The 23,191-nt window shown below is 40.5% G+C and overlaps 1 protein-coding gene across 1 annotated transcript in view; it reads left to right on the top strand.

Annotated features, from left to right (window-relative positions):
* Positions 1-23,191, top strand: part of LOC142494110 (uncharacterized) — a 181,527-nt gene that overhangs the window by 60,759 nt on the left and 97,577 nt on the right. Inside the window, exon 8 of the mRNA XM_075598852.1 lies at positions 5,078-5,247. Coding sequence (XP_075454967.1) covers positions 5,078-5,247 — 170 coding nt within the window. The remainder of the gene's footprint in view (positions 1-5,077; positions 5,248-23,191) is intronic.

Below are 23,191 nucleotides of genomic sequence, written 5' to 3'. Positions count from 1 at the left end.
ACAGTCCATGCGATCCAAAGGTGAGGGGTCCCCAGGTGTGCTTCTGTCCAAGGGGTAGGCTAGAAGAGAAGAAGAAAAACTAGAAGAGCACTACTGTAGGTATCAAAAAAGTAGAAAGGAGGGTGCGTATCCCATAAAAAGATTATTTGTTGGTCATGGAAAAACTGGGCAATGGAGAGCCCTACTAACGTTTCACGCTTCACAGAGCGCTTTCTCAAGGTATACATATCACAACTTTATTAACATATATATATATAGATACAAAATGACATAACCAGCCAATACTCACAGCTCACATGCGATCCATCCACTTTGATTGCTAATGGTCTTCTGGTGTGTATACACCTAATTAGTATATTCAGACACAGAGACGACAGTGACTAACTCCACCCCCAACTACCAATCCGGAGACATGCGTGGTCTAGCAACCCCCAGTAGTACGCGCTTGCGTAGTAACCAATTGAGGGAGAGTCCTCTTGACACTGTCGTCTCTGTGTCTGAATATACTGATTAGGTGTATACACATCAGAAGACCATTAGCAATCAAAGTGGGTGGATCGCATGTGGGCTGTGAGTATTGGCTGGTTATGTCATTTTGTGTCTATATATATATATGTTAATAAAGTTGTGATATGTATACCTTGAGAAAGCGCTCTGTGAAGCGTGAAACATTGGTAGGGCTCTTTATTGCCCAGTTTTTCCATGACCAATAAATAATCTTTTTATGGGATTCACACCCTCCTTTCTACTTTTTTGATACCTACAGTAGTGCTCTTCCAATTTTTCTCCTTCTCTAAAGATCTCCATGGTAAAGATATTTATATAATTTATTTAGATAAGTATTTTTTACCCGATATGTTCAGAGAAGAGGAGAATAAGTGATCTACATACAGTACGATAACAGTATCAATTACGTGTAACTTGTTTCCCCCACTCTCTGGGAGATCTGCCTATTACAGGGTGTGTAGTGCAGGGTACGTGCTGGTTCACAGGATTCTGAGCTTTATGCCGGTGGTATGGGGAAGACAGGACAGGCTTTTGGGGTGATGTTTAGTTCTTCTCTCGGTGATTCAGTGCATCCATCTCGTGAAGGCTCCAGGAGTGCTGAAGACAATCCCTGCAGGAGAACCCTCTGATACTCCCCCTGGTGGAATGTAGTCTTAGGCAGGAGTATATTTTATGAAACAAGAACAGCTTTATTCTGCCACTCACACGATACAGCATACACAATCCAGTCTTTAACTGATTCACTTATCTTCCAAGCCACAGGATGGTCCCTGGACTCAAACCCCCAGTCATGGGTCCCAAGGGTCGATCCTAACTCTTCCCCTACTCCCTGGTGGAGCAGGAGGTATAGTCCTCACTCCCACTCCCCTAAGGGAGGGGATGGAAGGTGGCCAGAGTTCTGCTCACAGTCTCTTAGGGGAGAGACAACTGACTACATTTACATGTGCAGCCCCTTAAGTGCCCTGGGGGAGGGTCCGAGGTCTGAGCCCAGGATTGAGCAGAACACAGGCCTCGCCCAGCCCTACCTGTCACTCAAGGGAGCTGCTCATTGCAGGGGAAAACCCAGATTGGGCCTAACACTGCCTGCACTGATACCAGGATTTACTGTACATGCTAGGCAGGGCAGATTAGTAACCAAAACCAGACATGGCTTCATACGTTTCAGAGTTCAACGGTGTTACAATAAGTTTCGATTGAAATAATTATGTTCTACGTATCTCACTAGTGGTGGGAGAATGTTGTCTCAAATGTTATATAATGTAGGATACCACAACTACATAGAGATGTTATAGGCAGATGACATGTGCATGAACTGAGTACAGTCAGTGAGTGTGTTTATCCAAATTGAACTTCAATGCCCATCTTTACTAAACGGTGGTATGCCATAACACCTTAAGGTGCCAAAAGAAGTCTTGTGACATACTGTAGTCCTCCTGTACGGCCCTAAATATGGCATATGACCACATTGATGTCTCTTATACAAACTTATCAAGGTGTTACTATCTCCTTGAACAAATTGTTTCAGTGATGGGTAGAGTTTTGGTAGAAATTACTTAACACACACATAACGGTTTATATCTATATGGCAATTTTTTGCTGTAATAATTTTTAGGGTGAAGCACATCACCAGGTCAAAATTCACTTAGAGCCAGGTAGATAGACAATTGTATTAATCACATTTTAGGCGCTAAAGGATGGAATGTTTAATTGTACAGTATGGTTAACATATTGCTACAACATTAACAAAAACTTCCCAGAATCTGAATCTTTTTATTAGAGCCAATTATGTGCTTCTAGCATGTATACATTTAATGGAACATAAACAAATGCAGCCCATAAACCCTGGTAGAATAATATATTATGTTTTCATTGTGTAATTTAAAATTCCCGAATTATTATAATCAAAGTGTAAAATATGTAATCATTTTTAGCAATATCGCAAAGAACAGTAAGTCTATGTATAAAAGTTAAATTATCAAGTTCAGGGCTGGGTCCTACTGTATGTGCTGCTGGCATAACTTGAAGTTAGTTCTGTTAGCTTTTGTCTGCGCACTGTGTCATTCTCATGGTAAATTCCAGAACAAACATTTAACACCTTGAACAAACAAGCAGGGTAATCAGAAGCATTAAAGCACTGCGTCAATGTTACTGATCATCTGTTCTTTGGACAAAGTGTTTGTTTTATATAGAAGTGATAGTGCTGCCCCATGGTGCATGGTGCCTACAACTCCGTATAGATAAATGCAGGATGTTTATACGGTTGCATAGCGACAGGGCAGACTGTCAGCGGCTCGCAAGTAAGGCCCTTTGGGTTGATTCAAAGGCAAACAATAGTAAAACTGAGTGTCACATTTTCTGGTCCATGTACAATCATTCTGTAAAGTAATTCCCCCAGTGGTCCGAGATAGACCTGAAACCGATGGAAGATTTTCATAATTAAGAGGCAAATGCACTAAGCCACTGGGTCAGATCTGCATACACTTAGGACTATGCTTTGCAGCGCTGGAAGACATCTTACGTGCCATTCACTCAGGCCCATATTCACTAAGTAGTGCTATGCCATTAGACACCTTACAGCCCATTTAGGTGAGAGAAGGTGTCTTATGGAATTGCACAGTTTAGTAAATCTGGGCCTTTGTGTCTTACAGCCCTGTAAGCTGTCTTGTAGCTTAGTACTAACTACAAAATATGTCCCCTGATGTTCTTGGCTTATTAAAAACAGCATGTAAGTTTTATTGCATGAAAACTCACACTGACTACAGCTCCTTCAATCACATAATACTGTGTAGCACAGTATTAGACATATATAGAGAAGCACATGCACACCGCTGGTAGGTGCTGGAGGGGGGTACTTATCTGCCGGTGCGCTGTGTCCAGGGAGGTCCAGACATCCCACAGGTACTAGAGCAAGGAAATGGAAGCAGGCACACAGTCTTTCTAGAGGGCAATGATAAATGATAAATGATAAAGGCAATCTATTGCCGAAACGTTGGACCTTTGGTGGCACAATAAAATGCACCTTTAGAAAGACCGTGTGCCTGCTTCCTCCATTTCCTTGCTCTAGCACAGTATTAGATTCAGATTGTGTTGATGCTACACCGAGTGTTTGGTTGCACCATTGGTTGTACTAGGAAAATGCTTTGCAAGGACCGAAGGGGTGTAAGAAGCTTTGTCACTTGGCTACTTTCAGATACAGAAGTGCTATGCCTCTTGGTCATGTCCCAGCCTAATAATAAGACACAAGTCACCCTGATGTGCCTTACCTCTCTCTAAACTCATTTTTATATTAATGTTTTGATATCAATGGACATTATAGTAGCTGAGCTTCTTTTTCTCTTGGATTTGCAGGTTTTGGTATTCTGTAAGCCATTCTCGGAGAGAGAGGGGGAGGGGGAGAGAGAATTATTTTTCTACAGTCTCAACTTCTATATATATCCCATAAAACCTCCCACCAATAGCAGAGGTTGTGTGTATTGGTTATGTTGGTTATAACACCAGTACTCACTTCATCACCTATACATTGGCGATTAGCGAGGATTTGCAGTTTCAGAATCCAGGACTCGCCCACTTTCTCTTCAGACCCCTATTTAAAGTCCAGGACGTTGCTCCTTCCTGGCGTTTCAACTTTGTTTTCACGCCCGTCCACGTCCCTTTACCTGTCCATGCCCATGTCCCAGTCCTGCCACTTGGTCCCTGTTTGTTAGTTCCTGTCCCTGTTTATGTTACCATGCCTGCTTTACTGTTTACCCAGTATTGCTTGTCGCTGCCCTAATTAAATCCTGTTTTCTATCATTTTGCTTTCTGGGTTCTGTCATCCTCCCCAGTGTTCTCAGAATCACAAGGGGCCTTAGACTTAGAGGAAAATCTTTGAGGTATGGGGTGTGACTTATTTAAATATACTTTGCATATAACGTTAGCATATCTCACAGGTTCATTGCAACCCATATATTATTTGAAGAGAGGTTTGAGGGGATATATACAGTTGTGTGAAAAAGAAAGTACACCCTCTTTTAACTCTATGGTTTCTATGTTTTTTCACACATGGCTTCTCCATTTTGGCTTTATTTTTGTTAAATAAATCATGACACAGTGTAATATGGCATGTGTTGTTGTTCATCTGAGGTTGTATTTACCTAATTTTAAGACCTGCTAAGGAACAGATGATTGTTAATATGTCCTGATATGTAAAACCATGGAATTCAAAGAGGGTGTACTTTCTTTTCACACAACTGTATATACTGTAGAATAGGTCTCTCTCAGTCAAATTTTCCTGGTCTACTTTGTCATAATAAATTCACCTATGCATAATTTTCTCATGAATTTGAGCCCACAACGTTAGCAAGATATTGGGCCTCTAAAACTCATCATCCTGCAGCCCTAGAATTTGAGATCGCTTTGACTTTCTTTAGAATCAGTTTTCTTGTGTGCTGTCCATATGAAAAGGCATCCATTGTGAATCCTATAGAGGGTAGGAATCTGGTTCTAGTACTGTACTGTATATCAATGTATTTTCCATATGTTTAATGCAACTGTTCTATAGTCAGTACCTATTATTCTTTTGTTTTTTTAGGGAAGATAATTGAGATCACAAATTGCCATTCCTTGACTGATGACTGTCTGATCAACATAGGGCTTCATCACCCGGAGTCCTTGACCCTCTACCGTTGTCATGATGATACTCAGTGCATTACGGAAGAAGGCCTCATAAAGCTTTTTCAGCATTGCAAGGATGCTCTTATGGTAAAGTAGTTACAAATTAATTTTATTTATGTTTAGAAGCAAACCTAATATTGCAGATATCAGCAATAATTTTATGTTCCACTTCACAGTGTCTTTCACCCATGTTAGAAGGTGAGTACAAAGTTCAGGTAGAAGAACATTTGTTACTACAGTAAATGTTTCAGTCTGAATTAATCCATGTATACACAATGCTTTCTAATAGCACACCTTTGCTTTACTGTTCTCGGGGAAATGGCATTCCAGCAAATTTTTGGGGGATAGGAACTAGAAACATCATACTGTATTTTAAAAAAATATGTTCTTGTATAGCGCTGCTAGGTTTTACAGAGACATTTTGCATGCACAGGTCCCTGCCCCGTGGAGCTTACAATCTATTTTTGGTGCCTGAGGCAAAGGGATATAAGGTGACTTTCCCAAGGTGCCGACACCGGGAATTGAACCAGGTTCCCCTGCTGAAATTGAAATTAGTATGAATAATGCTGCAATATTGACTGCAGACAATGCTTTAACTGCCACATTTTCCTGATTACTGCTAAGTTATTTATTGTAGTTCACATATAAAATAAGTTATTTGTGCTTACAGTAGGTTTCTGGAAACATGTACAGTAACATACTGTACAAAAACACCACTGGTGACTCTTAAGTCATAGTGCAATATTACATTATTAGAATAAAAATAGGTTCTGAATGGATTGCTGTAGTCAAAATTGTGCATGGATGCTCAAATACTTTCAGGAAAGCATCTCCCAAAAAAGATATACAGTACTTTGAAGAGATCAAAACACATTCATAGAGATCTTCATTTTGAGTGGGTCATAGAGTTATATTGAAAAATGTCTTACAAACGTCTTCATAAACATGCAATTATTTGTTTCCTTAAGGTAAAGGTGTGCAAATTATATGGGAATCTGCACCCCTAAGTCCTCATTGGGTGTTGCCATAGAAAAGTATCTTCAGTAAGAGACCAGACTTTTATGGATAAGAGAATAAATCCAAACACTCATGTTTCACAAAGCCCCTTCTGGTGCGAAACACGTAGGAGTGCCTTTTGGTGCCTTCTTTTTACCTACAGTATCTCTGAAGAATAATGAGATTTTTTTTATACTCCATTTTTGTGACCCTGACTCCCATGGTTTTGCGCTGCTTCTACCTGGCTTGCTGAATCTTAATGGATTTCACATACTGTATATTTGAGTTGATTTTGTTCTTTGTACAGTAATCTTTGTAATAAGTGTTTTGTTACTTGGTAATTAGGCTGTGGGCAGGCAGAACATTTACATGTTACTGATCATAAATCAACAACAAGGCTATTTGTTAAAGGTAATCATTGCATTCAATTCACTATAGCCAATTAATATGTACCTCTAATAAGAGTATGTTTTCTTATATAGCACTGACAATGCAGTGATGTACATAGATTTTTCAGGCACAATAAATTCCCTTTCGCAAAAAACGTTGGTGCTTGAAGCACATAGATACAGTGATTTTGCCCAAGGTCACAATGAAAGTTGACAATGGGATTCACACTGGGTTTATCTGCTCCAAAGGCAGTTTTCATGACACGAAGCTACTTCTTAAGCCCACATACAGATGTAGGCAACATTATTTCAACCCAAGGAGCACTGCAGCGGGACATACAGATAACTCTGTACCCCATTGTACCACACTGTGGAATTTGTTGGCGCTTCACAATGAAATGGTAATAATAATAATAACAATACACAACACACCAGCGGGAGAAGTGGCCATTGTTTTGAATCAGCAGAGTGAGAAAAGGAGGCAGGGCTATCATGCAATTTCACCCACTGGAGGCAGCACGGCTTGCAATAATGTTGGCTATACAGAATCTGTATAACTTTGTGTGACTAAATCTGGCATAGGCTTAACATTTTCTAGCATTATTAAACCAGATCAGTAAATAAACATGCAGCCAACTGTACTGCTTTCAAAGAAGGTGAAAAACATAGAAATGCTTTAGCCACTGATGTACAACTCTGCCAATCCCATCACTGTGAAAGAAGTGTCAACCAGGCAGCTTTAGCATGGAAGAGGTTACCGGGCCCCTTATTGTCAAAAATATTTATCCCAATCGCATATTATTGTCCTACAATTTAAAGTATTTAATATATTTTTCTGTACCTTCTAGAGAAATTATTTTGGTAGTTAGTGCCGCGGACATGTATAAACAGCTGGTCAGTTCACATATCTTGTCCAGAAAGCATTTTGTACTAAAAGGATTTTTTTTTGGTTGCAAAAAGAGCAATACAAATAAAAGTTTGCTTTGACACCAAATGCCAACTCTGTAAACTGCCAAATCACTCATGTTGCTCTAAGACTGTTGCATCACCAAACATCCGGGTCTTTGTTAATGAAAATGGCAATATAATTATTGGAAGTTTTCCAAAGCATATATTAGCAGCTTTAAATAAGAGCTGAGAATGCAGGTTGTGATTCAAGCAAAATAACTTGTATTGGAGGAGATGCCATTCATTACAAAAGTTAACCAAATCCTTTCAGTGGAGGCAATCCAAAATATAGCTTAACATTTTTCTAGCGTCCCCATGACAGTGCACATGAATGGGGATTTGGCCCCTGCTATTTTGGGGTAGCACCATCCTTCCAACTTTAAAAGGATGCTGTGACCCTCTCAATACAGTTATTCTTGACCCTACCTGCCTTGAGGTAACATAGGGCTCCCTCTTGGATTCTTCACAAATTGCCTCCATGCCAGAGTCATATTGCATGCAGCTGCTTGCTAGAGGAACAGTGCTGCTCAAGACTTACCTGGTCTGCAGACCATAGTGGCCCCTCCATGCTGATTCAGCATCTTCTGCCATGTGGCCCACCAGGCAGGCCTGCGGATGCCTCGCAAGCCAAACCGTAATTATGGGTGTGCGACTGGAAGTGCGGGTCAGTAACCGGAAGTGTTGTCTGCGAGGCTTCAAGACAGATATGCTTGAAGTAGCATGGTGATAGACCTCTCCCTGTGAGGTGGAGTGGACATATCAGCCAATTATAGCTCCTGGTTAAGGTCAAACCCCCTGATCAGATATGTTTTAGGATCAGTTCTCTCCCAGATGGTAGGAGCACAGTCAATGTGTGTCTGCCTGCTGCGGTATTATGTCTGCTCGTGGTGCCTCTCCTGAGCATAAAATAGTCTGGGGCTACTGCAATTGTTGTGGCAAACGGCTCCCTTTATGTAGCGCTGCCGTTTGCCCAGGCTCTTCCCGACACCGCCAAACGAAGAAACGGTGCACTGAGGTAAGTAGGGAACCACACGCAGCTCTAACAAAAAACGACTATTTTATTGGAAAAAAGGAACAAACATCACGAAGCTAGGAACCTCTGATGCGTTTCATCCCGCAAGGGACTTTGTCAAAGAGTGAATGGTGAACCATCTCATGCTCCTCTATATACCCCCAACTAGACTGTGATAGGTTAATAATAAATTGATTAAGGACGGTAACTCCTACATGCAGCTGCAAATTAATTAATGAGACTGCCGTTCCATCTATACAGCATAGTGGTGTACAAGAGGGGAGAGAGGGATAACAACATACAAGTGTATACATAGTACATTTAAACAACAAATAATGATAAACAACTTATTGCAAAACTACTGTTAAATAGTGTAAACAGTAGTAGCAAAAAATAATATAAAACCAACATACGAGCGACATGAGTAAAAACAAGGAAAGGATTTAAATAAAATAAAAAACTACTAATAGAAATAACCTAATGTAACGGTTTTTCCAGACCCACCCAATCTCACATTGGCCCCTGTGGTCTACTGGCCCCATTACATGTATGTATGTCTTGTGGTGCACATGCTGGCTTACAGGACTCCTGAGTCACCCCCTGGGTTGGTATGGGGATATCAGCACGACAGGCATCTGAGGAAGTGGGGTCCTACTCACATCTGATGCAGCGCCTCCACCTCATCAGGATCTCTGCATCCGCAGGGGGATGTGACTGATGAGGACCTCCTATGTGGTGCCTCCTTCTGTGCAATGACTCCACACATACACAGCAAGGGTCTGTTGAACCTGGGCATCTTTATTATCATCTCAGGCAGTCTGCCCCTCGCAGCGGTCGTTCTAGCCACTCATGGTTGTGCTGTACATTCCTTCAGAAGGTCCTTCCCTCCCAATGGAGTTGGGTCACCTCTCCCCTCAAGGAGATCACCACCTGTGTCAGGTCCCTGATCACAGTGCAAATATTATAGACTATATCTGACATCCTTAACTGCTGCAGACCTCCAGAACTGGACCATCACTGATCCCTTTGAACTTGAACTCCAACCACTACAAAGCACACTTGATTAACCTAACTTTAGGCAGTGCTGTGTCTTATATAGACTCAGAAAACAGCCACTCCTCTTGTATCACTAATAGTGGACACAGAGCATGTTACCACTCCCCTTGTGTACATATGACACCTCACCAGGGTGTGAGGGCAAACCCCCATGATTGATGTTGGCAATCCTGCATACTTACCAGGTTTTATTGCCAGCATGAGAAAGAACTGTATACCATTTTTATACATGGCTACACTAATCAAAATAGATAAAAAACAGGGTAATAGATAAAGAATCAGTAAATATTTAAAAATATATTATAATCACTGGATATAATGAAATAATAATTATATCAATCATAGAATATTAACCTATCTTATATCTATATAAAGATAAGAGATTGTCAAATGAAAACATAAATAAAATAATAATAATATAACCATACCATAACCATATTAAGAATAATAATGATAATAGTAAAAATTCTGATATATCAGAGTATACATAATAATCAGTATGGTGAACAGTAGCATGTATTTATATTAAACCAAAATTATAACAATATAAGAGCAGAAAAAAGCCAATACTTAAACATTCTTCATTTATTAAACTAAAAAATGCTTGAGCTCCCAATCTGTATTTATACCATTGGGATGCAGTGTATTCATGATATAGATCCAGTGCATCTCTCTCTTAGGCCCTAAGCACCTCTCTTCAACACACCTTATCCCCTAACAGGGCAAGGCCTCAGCCCCACTCCTATCTAGGAGAGGCTTTTCTGGTGCTTCCTCCACTCAGAGGTATCAGCACAGAACTCCCTCCCAAAACCCTTACTCTAACCTCTAGAGAGAGAGCCCCTCCTTCCCAAGGGAGTGGCTTGTAAGTCGGCCTCCTATCAGTCAAAGGCCCCCCATGTAATACCAGGCGACTACTGAACTGTATCAACTAACATACATATGATAACATACCCAGGCCCTGAAGGATTTACTCCTAACACTACCCGTTCTTTACTGGGACTTACTGTGTTGGAGAGGCCAGAGAATTAGTTGCCTAGGGAGACTTGGCTACATAGAGTAAAGTATAGTGTTTCAACTAGAAGATTGTGGCACAACTGAACGCTCTAACAATAGACAATGTTACCCTTTGTAATATGAAGAATTGATTGAAAGTCGGCCATTAGGTAAACCCAGGGAGGAGGATGTTCACTAATCGATCACAGGATAACGGATTGATCGGCAGGTTAGGTACAGATATATACAACAGACGACAGAGAAGCCCAATGCTACATCCAACATGACAGAAATACACAGTAAAATACTTATATATTCTCTTGAAATAGGGTCATTTAGTTTAACCCTTTGACCAAAGCGTTGTAAGCTTGCGAGCCACAAAAAGGCAGACACCTGTTCGCAAGGCCTAACACTACCAGATAAAATACTAATATACCTCTATTAGGATTAAAATTCTCATTTACCTCTATTAGGAGGGAGAAAGACCACAGTGGGTCTATATCCAGCATAATGAAAGGACCTGCAAACTAGGGAAGTGGGGAGGGGCGGGCTTAAAACCTGGGAAGAGTGATACTCCGAAAAGGTAGGTGAAGCGGAGCACAGCCGTGCTAGTAAGGGATATTGCAGGATAACAGCCAGTAGAATAAAAAACTTCTTTATTAGGACAACATGGTGCAGACAGGAAAAACTCTTACGCGTTTCACGCCACGATTGGCGCTTCGTCAGAGACTCTCTGACGAAGCGCTAATCGTGGTGTGAAACGCGTAAGAGTTTTTCCTGTCTGCACCATGTTGTCCTAATAAAAAAGTTTTTTATTCTACTGGCTGTTATCCTGCAATATCCCTTACTAGCACGGCTGTGCTCCGCTTCACCTACCTTTTCGGAGGATCACGCTCTATTGATTCCAGGGGATGCATGCCCACAGAAGAACACAAGGATTACGCATGTGAGTCACCTTTGTATTGGTTATTGGGATATATACACACGGTGGATGTCAGCGCTTGAGATAGAGTCCCATTGGAAGTGATTTAGTGGAGCCATTAAATCTTCATTTATAGCACTTTCCAGGACATGATACATATGTGTCTTATCATTCAGCGCTTACCTGTGTACCCCAGCACTCACTTTATCTGCACTTTCCTGTTTAATGAAGCTCTTCAATCAAGATTATGCACATTATTTTGTCTTTAATAGACTAGTTACCACAGTCATTAGAGCACTATTTACCAGAACATTGTTCTATTACCTTAAAACCTGGGAAGGAGGAGCCACCAACCTCCAACAGCTGAAACAGGATGGATATAGACCCACTGGTCCTAATAGAGGTAAATGAGAATTGTAATCCTAATAGAGATATATTAGTAGTATTTTATCTGGTAGTGCTAGACCTTGCGAACAGGTGTCTGCCTTGTCGTGGCTCACAAGCTTACAACACTTTGGCCAAAGGGTTAAACTAAATGACCCTATTTCAAGAGAATATATAAGTATTTTACTGTGTATTTCTGTCATGTTGGATGTAGCATTGGGCTTCTCTGTCGTCTGTTGTATACATATGCCACACTCAATAGCACTCCATTTTGACACACATATATATATATATATATATATATATATATATATATATATTTTGTGGGGGATCAGGGGTTCCCAAAAAGAACTTGCTGGGGTTCTGTGTTTTGTTTAGTTACAGATATAGCTAGACTTACTGTTTTTGGTGCTGCTATCGCATGTGGCGGTGATGTGGTCTGCTGGCTGCGACGATTGCAGCCCTTCCTTCTGAAATTCAGCAGACCCTGTCCCTAAGAATGGATCCGATAGAAAAAAGAATATCTATTTTCAGGGATGTATGGGTCAACACGACATCAAATGCATGGGTGCTAGAGATAGTATCAAGCGGATATGCCTGGCCTAGTATGTTTAAGGGTTCCAAGAAAGGACTGATTTGTTTTTGAGGTTTCCCAGATGCCAAAATAAACGTCTGACTTTATTTAATGGTCATAATGGACCATCCAGGTCATGTGTCTACAGTAAGTAATTCAGAAGGTTCCACAAGAACAGCACAATAAGGGTGTGTATACCAACCTGTTCATGGTTTCCAAAGCTCTGTGAGGTTTCCGTCCAGTGTTCAACCTGGAATATGTCAATTAATTTCTCAAAGGCAGGTCATTCAAACTAGTCACTGAGATCTGTAGTGAACATTCTGCAGCCAGTGGACATATTAGCATCAGTCAACCTCCAAGATCCATTTCAATATATTTCGATCACTTTATCCCACCGAACGTTCTTGAAGTTTGGCGTGAGAAGTCAGCATTCCCAATTCTCCACCTTTTTTTTATAGGCCCATGATAGAGATGTAGCAAGACACTAATTAGTGGACATAAAACAATATTTCTTGAGGTATTTTGGACAAAAAGTAAATAAGGCTGACTAAGTATGCAAACATTTAAAAGCCCAGCAATGATCCACAGTAGTATATATATATATTTTTTTTTAAATATTATCTGGTTATTCAAACAAATAATGCCAAGATATCTAAAATTAAACTGAGTCTTAATATTTATGGAAAACAAAAATACAATTTCCACACAATTTACTAGGGAACTGTCTACATTTAGAACCTAAGTCTAATAACGAAAGAGTCATTTAGTTGCATCAAAACATGATTCAAGCCCGCTAGCCCCATCATGGGAAACTACAAATATAGCAGGTATCTAAACTGAATGAATACAATGTCTTCATGTCCTATGGACTAAGCTTGGTGAAATATGTGGACGTGCCCTGAAAGGATTAAATGAATGAAGCATAATGTTATTTGTGTTTGTGATTTAGTGCCATTAGAAACTGACATAATCCAGTAACAACGTTCCTTTATTATGAAGGAAAACTGTGAGTGCACAAATTACCTAGTGAAAAATAATAATACATACACATTTCTCTTATTTCTGTCAATTCACCCTCTCTTCAGTGGAGAGTGAAGTTTAGATTGAAACTGAACCTGAAAGGAGGGGCCAGGCACCTCCAAAGAACTGTTTAGTAAAACAGAACCAGGTGAGCTACAACCGAACCCCTATAACGGAATGTATCAGTGACACAATAATTCATTACCTTTATGGAGTATGCAGATAAGAATAAAATGAGCCTAACATTTATGGAAAACAAATACATGTAACCTGGGCTCCTCCCTTTGTGAAGTATGCAGCTGGTAAAAATATTGGCTTTACATTTATGGAAGACAAAAGTACAATTCCTGCAATCCTCCCAAATTGGCTTGCAATTTACTAGTAACATTCTACATTTAGAACCTATTAACAAGGGAATCCTTTAGTTAGAAGTTTGATCTTTTGATCAAAACACTATTGAAGCCTGCTAACCCCATCAAGGGGTTGCTATGTAAGTTAGAAAAGAAGACTATATTAAAATCAGTTGTAATTTTCCTGTACCATAACACAGCTGCTGAGTCAAAAATAAATTTCAAGATAAGTTTTTATTTAGCTGATAATACTTTGGTATTCCACTTCAAATAAGCCAAAAGCAAATGTAATAATTATCTCATTTTACTTTGGATCCATTGTGGAGTATTTGTTAATCGCAAATGATTGTGTATTAGTGTGGGTAGCACTGTAATTATCTTCCCATATTCAGAATCAAGTGGAAGTGCAGGGAAAGGTTAAGTCAAAGGATGTTGATATACAATAGCTTCAGGGTTTAACTAAACAGTAACAGTAGATATGTGTGAACTCAGTCAAATTCCCTTTGCCTATGCTGTGCCAAATTTCGGGCCAAAAATTGACAGTCGAAGCAAAATTTTACGTTTTTGATCTGACACTGACAGTTTCCAGTCAACGTTGTCATTTCAGAAAAGAATCTATCCTGAAATATTTTAGAGGAGAAAAATCCAGATTTTAGCTTGCAGAGACATTTACTTAAGTGTGGGCCCTCACCTCTACAAAAAAGATGAAGGCTGGACCGGAGGCGCATTCGCGATGTGAACGGTTATGGTGGCATAGACCTTCAGCTCCGCTGATACCCGGCGCACAATTATAAATAAACTATATAAACACCCAAACCGGTGCTACACAAAAAGCGATCTTAGATAGGGGAATACCCCAAGATGACAACGCGATCACAGAAAAAGAGGCAAACGTTGGATCTAAAGGCTAGACCAAATAAAGAGGGAAGTCAAGTGTGACTACCTGCAGTTTCTGAGGGTGGAGGGGGCCTGTTAGAGAGGTCTCTGTCAGATGATAGCCCGTGGATTTGGCGTTACATAGTAGATTAAGTTGAAAAAAAACATACTGTATGTCTATCGAGTTCAACCTATGTTAAATTTAAACAACAGATACTTATGCTATCACAGTCTCCATGGGTAATGAATTCCATATTTTAACTGTCCTTACTGTAAAGAACCCTTTCCTTTGTTGTTGGTGAAATCTGCTTTCCAAGACTAAGGGATGACCCTTGTACTGCCCTTGGGATGAATAGTTTATATTTTGAAAGCTACTTGTATAAAGTTATCATATCCCCTCTTAGATGCCTCTTTTCTAATGTGAACAAATTTAATTTAGTTAGCCTCTCCTCCTAAGACAGATGTAACCTCTATTAATTTGGTGGCTCTTATCTGCACCCTTTCTAGATCCATATTGTCTTTTTTTATGGAGTGGTGCCCAAAACTGTACTCCATGTTCAAGGTTTGGTGTTACTAATGCTTTATACAGTGGAATTATTATGCTTACATCCCTTCCATCCATACCACGTTTAAGGCAAGATAAGATCTTATTTGCTATTGCAGTTACTGCCTGACATTGGGCACAATTGTTAAGCCTGCTGTCTACAAGCACTCCCAAATCCTTCTCCATCAAGGGTTGACCTAAATTTGACCCATTTAATTTGTAAGTAGTCTGTTTATTCTTGTTCCTAAAATCATATAACAAAAAAACAAGAAGCTCAAAGCTACATCCAATGTGACAAAAATACACAGTGAAATACCTAGATATCTCTTGAAAAAGGGTTAACCCTTTGGCCAAAGCGGTGTAAGCCTGCTAGCCACATCAAATCATGACCATTAGCAGGTCCTAACACTAACTGATTAAAATTCTTATTTACCTCAATAATTAGAGGAAGAATGATCGCATTGGATCTGTCACAACCAGCTGCATGCAAGAATTGCTCACTTGGAAAGAGGGGAAAGGCGAGCTTAAACCCTGGGAGGGAGGGGCCACTGACCTCCAAAACAGCTGAGACCAGATGGACAAAGTTAATAAACACACAGATACCCAGCAAGCTCTAAGGAACCCCAAAAATTATATATGTATATAAGTGTAAATTGGAGTGCTAGAATTTTAATCAGTTAGTGTTAGGAACTGCTAATGGTCATGCCTTGATGTGGCTAGCAGGCTTATAACGCTTTGGCCAAAGGGTTTAACTAAATTACCATTTTTCAAGAGATATATAGGTATTTCACTATGTATTTTTATCATATTGGATGTAGCTTTGGGCTTCTTTGTATGTTGTTGTATACATTTAGCCATGCCCACTAGCACTCCAATTGATATATGGTAATTTGGGGTTCCTTAGAGCTTGCTGGGTACCTGTGTGTTTATTTCCCAAATGCATAGCCTTACATTCATCTGTATTCAATCTCATTTGCCCTTTACCCGCCCCAAGTTTCCAGTTTATCCAAGTCCTTCTGAAGAGTAATTGCATCCTGTTCTGATGTTACTGCCTTACACAATTTAGTGTCATCAGCAAAGATGTAGACTTTGCTGTGTATGCCAACCTCTAGGTCATTAATGAACAAGTTAAAAAACAGTGGTCCCAGTACTGAACCTTGAGGTACTCCATCCTTCAATCAGTTTTCAATCCAGGTGCAAATATTTTTAGCGAGACCAATTTCCTTTATTTTGTACACAAACCTGTTGTGTGGTACCATAGCAAAAGTCTTGTTTTGCTAAATCTGAGTAGACCACATCAACTGTATTAGCCTTGGATAATTCCTACCTGCCTCCTAAAAGAAACTAATAAGTTTAGTTTGGCATGATTTATCCTTCATAAATCCATGCTGATTATTACTAATAATGTTGTTATACATTAGGTATTCTCAAAAATGATCCCTTACTAAACCTTCAAGTAACTTCCCCATTATTGATGTCAGGCTTACATGTCTAAAATTCCTTGGTTGTGATCTAGCTCCCTTTTTAAATATAGGCACCAGGTCTGCTTTATGCCAATTTGTGGTACTAGGCTTGTGGAAATTGAGTCCTTGAATATTAGATGTAATGGTTTGGTTATTGCTGAATTTAGCTCCTTAAAGAACCCTAGGGTGTATGGCATCAGGGCCACGTGCTTTATTTACTTTAATTTTTATCAAGCTGCCTATACACTTATTCATCAATTAACCAATTGTTTATTAATATAGAGGTTGTGGCTTCCTCCTGTTACAATATTTTTGCACTTGACTCCTCCTTGGTAAATACAGAGGGAAATAAGGTATTTCCTCCGTTTTTTTTCCATTTTACTTGCTATTGCAAGTCTTTATTATTTAACAGTTTTGATAATTTGATTGTCCTTTTTCAACTTTTGTTACATTCCTCTTCCTTTCCATTTAATCCCTTATTTGTTTAGTCAGCCACATTGGTTTAAACTGTATTCTTTTATTATTTATTTATTATAAGGGTAAGTGTACTTATCTAACAATGTTATAAAGACTGCCCATTTAACTTCTACATTTTCCCTCCAAAAATGTAATCCCAATTTATTCCTTGCAGATTATTCCACAATTTATTAAAATCTGACTTTCTAAAATGTAAAGTCTTTGTTAAACCCATATAATATATGTTTTTTGATCATTTATTTCAAATGAGACCATGTTATGATCACTGTTTCCCAAATGTTCCAATGACCAAATCCAGTATTGCTCCTCTCCTAGTTAGGTCCTCAATAATTTGGGTCATATAATTGTCATTTAGCACCCCCAAACCTGTTTCCTTTAGTTGTAATGCCAATCTCATTGCTCCAGTCTATGGTAGAATTGCCAGCAGGGGCGCCTGGCTCCATGACATTACTACGGTACTCTCTGCTTTCATGGTTCCAAATAACATTTTAAATTGAGGCGTATGTACACATGAGGATTTGCTCACCAAGTTATAGTCAGAAACAATTTTAAAGCATGTGTAATATCTGGAAACATTCTATCATAATTTATTTGTCTAGTAACATCCTAAAAGAATGAAAGTATTTTAGTCCAGATAAACAAACAGCAGGGATCTGTAATTTGACTTTGTGTTGGAAGTGTAACACTTCTCAGGGCACACTCATACAGGGATTCCTAAAAGGTGTGTCCAAGGCATTTGCAAAAAATAAAATGTAATGGCGACTCCCAGGCATTTTAGTATGTTTATGATGAGCAGCAATCACAGGTGTTTGAGTTTGAACGTGCTATATCAGGATGTCCAGTTTCACTGACGGATCACTCTTTGACAAAGGCCTCATGGGCTGAAACGCGTCAGAGGATCCGTCAGTACTACACTTTGCCTCAATAAAGTTTTTTTAGTCACCATCCCAGCCTTCTCTCGCTCTTTCACGACGGCTGTGCATCGTTCCTGCCTCCTGTGGGAGGAGTTCCTAGTATGTTTATGAGCCCATGTAGGGTTGGTGCACTTAGGCCTGGGACATGGTGCAGGGAGGAGAGCTGGGCAGCGCTGACGCTCATGCTCTCCTGCTCAAGCAGGAGATTTTTCTTGTCCCTGCATGAGCGTCAGCGAGCGCGCTTGTGTGCCGGGTGGGAGGCTTTCAGGAGCCATGCCTGGAGGCGGATCGGGAGGCGGGGCTAGCGCGCCACGTCACGACACCGAGGTCACGGACTGCCATTGGCTTATGGCAGTCACGTGACCGGCCCTGCGCTTGCATGAGCGGCAAAATTTAAACTTGCCTGTCTCCTGCATAAAGCCGCGCTGATAGGGATAATCTTTCCCCTCAGCGTGCCTCACCACGGTCTTTTTGACCATGTCCGAGGCCTTAGTATGGCCCCAAACGGCACCTTAGTGTGGTTGGTATAGCTGTCAATTACAGCAGGAGATATGGCCTCCACAGCAGCAAGGCAGTGTCGGACGTGACTTAAAAAGCTCCCACAGCATTTGACAGCCATACCACCCACGTTGTCTGCACACTCTGAGGTGCAGTTTGGAGCATGTGTTCCCCCCACAATAGCGCCCCTTATTAAATATGGGTTTACCTTATTGAACATGCCATTGCCATTAGATCAAGTTGTTCCTAGGAGTGGCTGCCCCTTTAAAGGGCTCTTTTCCTACACAGTGGAGGAAACTTAACTGTTCTGTTACTTAGGCATCATTAGTGGTTTCTTCCAAGATCAACAGGTGCTTCTGTATTACAGCTTTTCCGTCCTCCTTTAGCTGACTGAAAGTGCATGACACAGCACACGTTTGTTTTTTCATTAATTTTATTATACACCTAAACACTTTCTGCATTGCTTTCGTATTTACGGTTCCAAACTGCTATAGTATCGGCATCATGAAAAGCGAAAGTCTTTCCCTCATTTATAATGCTTATACTGTATTTGTGAAAACAGCACTATCATTTAAAACAATAAAGCTTTTGTGGCCTTGTGTAATTTTGGAGTTACATGCCTCTCTCTTCTGTGCAGTAATCCCTGTTAAGAGGGCAGGTTTGCCAGAAGTTATCATGGAGGTTTGCCCTCAAACCCCTGTGAAGTGTACTATGCAGCAAAGGAAGTGACAGCATGCTCTGTGTCCACTTACAGTGACAGGGGTGGGTCTTCTGGAGCTATATAGTACGCATCACTTCCTAAAGTAAGTGTGTTCTGTCTAGTCTGCAGCCAGTTCAAGTTGGAGCTGAGTCTGTGCAGTTCAAGTGTCAGTTGCAGAGTGTGACAAGCTGACCCCACACTGTGCCAGGGCTCTGTGCCTATGGCCCTCCCTTAGGGGAGAGGTGGCAGAGATATCCCTGTCTCTATTACAGAGTCAGGAGGGAACTTCCTTGAGGTGGGAAACTATGCTGATGTGCGGCTAAGTACCGGCCGCTATGATGGCCAGCCTGCCGTGGAGGATGTTAATAAAGATGCCCTTGATTCAAAGAACCTTCTTGCCTGAGACTGGAGTTAATCAGGGAGAAGCTGCAACCAGGGGTTCTCTTCCAGAGACTCCTCCCTGCTGTTGTGGGGACCTGGAAGAGATGGAGGCGCTGTACCAACTGTGAGTAGAACTAAGCACTACCTCATGAGCCAGTCCTGGTGGAATCCCCAATACCATCAAGCGGGAGACTCAGGAGTCCTGTGAGCCAGCAGGTGCATCACACGACATGACATGTAACGGGGGGCAGTTTTCTCACATAGGGGCCAGGATCAGAAGGGTCAGGGAAACACGTTACACTTGCATGTTTCAGGGGTTTGGCTCCAATTTGACAAGTGATACCTGATGAAGGGGAAGAGAACCCCTGAAATGTGCAAGCTTTATTTATTATGCTACAAACATAGGCTACTATTGAAATGAGTGCACCATCCCTGCTGTTTTTTGTAATCTAGAGCAAATGTATTGAATTTAATAAAAGTGTTAGTCTCTTTTATATGACATCAGAGAACATCTTCTGGTATATGGCACAGTGCAACAGTACAGTATGTAAGTCATTGGAAAGCTCTCTGTTTACTGCAAGTCTGGAGAGGCTTTAGATTGTATTATTGTTTACAGCGACACTTTCAGTCATGCAGGTATCTGGTTAAATGCAGAACAGATGTCATCAATATGTAAAATTGGACTGCAAGAGAACGTCTCAGGTGCAGCACAGTAATTGCAGCCTCACCCAGGACATATCCACTGACGTTTGAAAAGCTCTCACATGTTTGTTTACTAAGGAAAACCACATCCTGGAACCATACCTGGCAGGCATAAGCATGAGATAATGTAGGTTGCTATTGAGACACAGAGGATGTCAAATTTTTATTATGAGGTTAAATGTAGGATCTTTTCTTTAAATAACTGTTTATTAGGCCACAGCATAAATGTACGATATTGTTTCTATCTATTCACAGTAATAAATTTGCATCTTGTGACCTGGAGGTCTATTCACTCATTAGATAACAGCAATGGCTGTTCACCTGAGCGGCCAAAATCAATGATGGCCCATGCACTAAGGGGGTTATTAACGTCTGTCGCAGTTTAACGAACCTGAACAGGCACCAACTCTCATTCAAGTCAATGGCAGTTAATGCTCGTTCTGGTGCATTAACCCGCAACAGACCTTAGTGAATCTGCCCCTAGGTGAGCAGCCCACTTAATATTCATTCATAGTCAATTCTGGAAATATCTGACTATAAAGTAAAAGCAAATTCATTGGGGGGGAAAAAATTCCGTTTCATTTATTTTTAGAATAAATAAAATAAAAATTCTATTTTATGAGCTTAGACAGCAGCTATTTTCTATATGTGGTTGGTTAAAATATTTAAAATATGACCATATCAAATTAGATAGTTGGCTCTGCAGGCAGGAACTCATTATGGCTGCAAATTCTGTGCCCCGAAGTCATCAAAGCGCAATCCGCTATTAAAGTCCGTGGCAGATATAGCTGATTCGGGCATGATACAGCTGGTAGCGCTTTGGCTCCATGCTACGCTCTGTGCTGTGCACAGTACTTATGCAGCGCTGCATAGAAAATGTTTATTGTTATAAGAATGGGATAGTACAGCTACAACTGACCCCCTAATTCTGCTAAGCTTCAAAGTAAATACATTTTGGGAAATGTGGAATTGCGGTCTAAATGAATGTAAGAGAATTGTTTCTCTTTAGTAATGTTATGTAGTTGTTCTTTATATGACGCGAGTATGGTTTGAAGGATGCGAACAATTTGCAGCATTGTCCTACTTAGGAGAGGAACAGAAAATCTGTATTTTTAACCTGAATAACATTGTGACTCGAGATGAAAAACCATCTGTATGATAATATGGTAGTATCTTAATTTTGCATACAGTATGTCAGTCACATCAGCCTAAGTGATTTTTTAGGTCTGTAGAATTGTATAAATAACAAGCATTCAGTGTTATCTCCATCTCTTTTTAACTCGGTTTGACATCTGCATAATTATTGTTCTGTTAACCATTTCAGTGCAGGTTTTCTGGGCCAGTTGTTCCCAAGCATGCTGTACAGTATGTACACTCTCTCTCACTTTGCAAACACTTGAGGATATACAAGTTGACTTTGGAATTTATATTCTATAAAAAGGCTATTCATTTGTTATCTAAAAAATGTCTGTCTGGAGTTGTCAGATAATACAAACAATTTCTCTAAATAGAGAGAGAACCGGCACTCCTGAGGTGCACCTACTTCTTTATAAATAACTGGAGTTGTCAGAGGAAATATTTGCAACATACTGATTAACATTAAAAAGTGCATATCTCAAGACTTCCTGTGACGTCATCAGGAATGGATACCTAGAGAGACCCTCGTATGCATAATACAAATTAAGCAGAGTTTCAATCCATAAAAAATAAAAAAAAAACGGCCCAAAGCTGCAAGAACATATCAGGATGTCGGCAAAGCATAAACAACCAACAACACAGGAGTTTACCCGGTTCTTTGGGGGCTCCCAACACGCGGCAACTCCGGGCGATCAAGCCCAAGCTAACAAAGAGACATTTGATCCGGAGGCCAGGGATGGCAGAGAGGAGGAGGGAGGCAAAATAACAAGGCCATATTTGGAGGAACTAATCTCCAGAATGTGCGACAGGATGAGGCAAATATTTCAGGCTGACCTCCGGTTGCAATAACAGAATTAAAGGAGGAAATCTCGACCATAGGTCAACGGACTACTGAGGCTCTAACTCCAACCCCCTGGATATCACCTGTGGCTCCCCTACTCTTCTCAGTGTTAATCAATGATCTTCCCACAGCTTTACATACACAAATAATCAGCTAGGATTATACACAGCCCCCTATTATTGCACTCTAGATAGGTGACAAAAATGAGTATATTGTCATCTCATAAAAGGCCACAAAATAACCTATTCCCTGAGTAGGGTAAACCGCAAAAGGTCACACTCAAAAGAAAATAACAAATACTTTAATAGGATACTGTAAAAACGACGAGACACCTTAAAAATGCATGGATAAAATCCCCAAATGTGTGGAGTCATGGAACGAGAATGTGAACAGGTAATGTTCAAAACACACAGCTCTAACTAAACCAAAACTATGTGTAGCTGCAAAGGTCCCACACAAACATGTGTGGTAATAAACCAAATAGCCAAAGTAAATTTGGAACACCGCAGGATAAGGCGTAAGGAGAACTCAAGTGAGGCAGAATACAACCTAATTTTCAATGTCCTGGGTCTAGTGTAATAGCAGCTTAAGCTCCGTGGAGTGTATGGAGCTAGCCGTGTCTCCGATCACAAGCCGCGTGTGCGTCAACGTAATGACGTCACGCGTTCCCCGACGTACGTTTCGCGCATCACAGCGCGCTTTCTCAAGGGGGAGGAGTGAACATCATCGTGTATTGAGACCTTATAAACCCTCCCTGGAGGGGAGGGGCGGATGACGTATGCCTGTAAGTCTTAAAGGGACATGGTAGGGAAACACATAAACCCTAACCAAACATTAAGGGAATCAATGGAAGG

The sequence above is a fragment of the Ascaphus truei genome, chromosome 1 (assembly GCF_040206685.1).
Source record: "Ascaphus truei isolate aAscTru1 chromosome 1, aAscTru1.hap1, whole genome shotgun sequence".
Lineage (NCBI taxonomy): Eukaryota > Metazoa > Chordata > Amphibia > Anura > Ascaphidae > Ascaphus > Ascaphus truei.
Note: the sequence above shows the minus strand (reverse complement) of the source record. Positions and strands in the feature narration are given on the sequence as shown.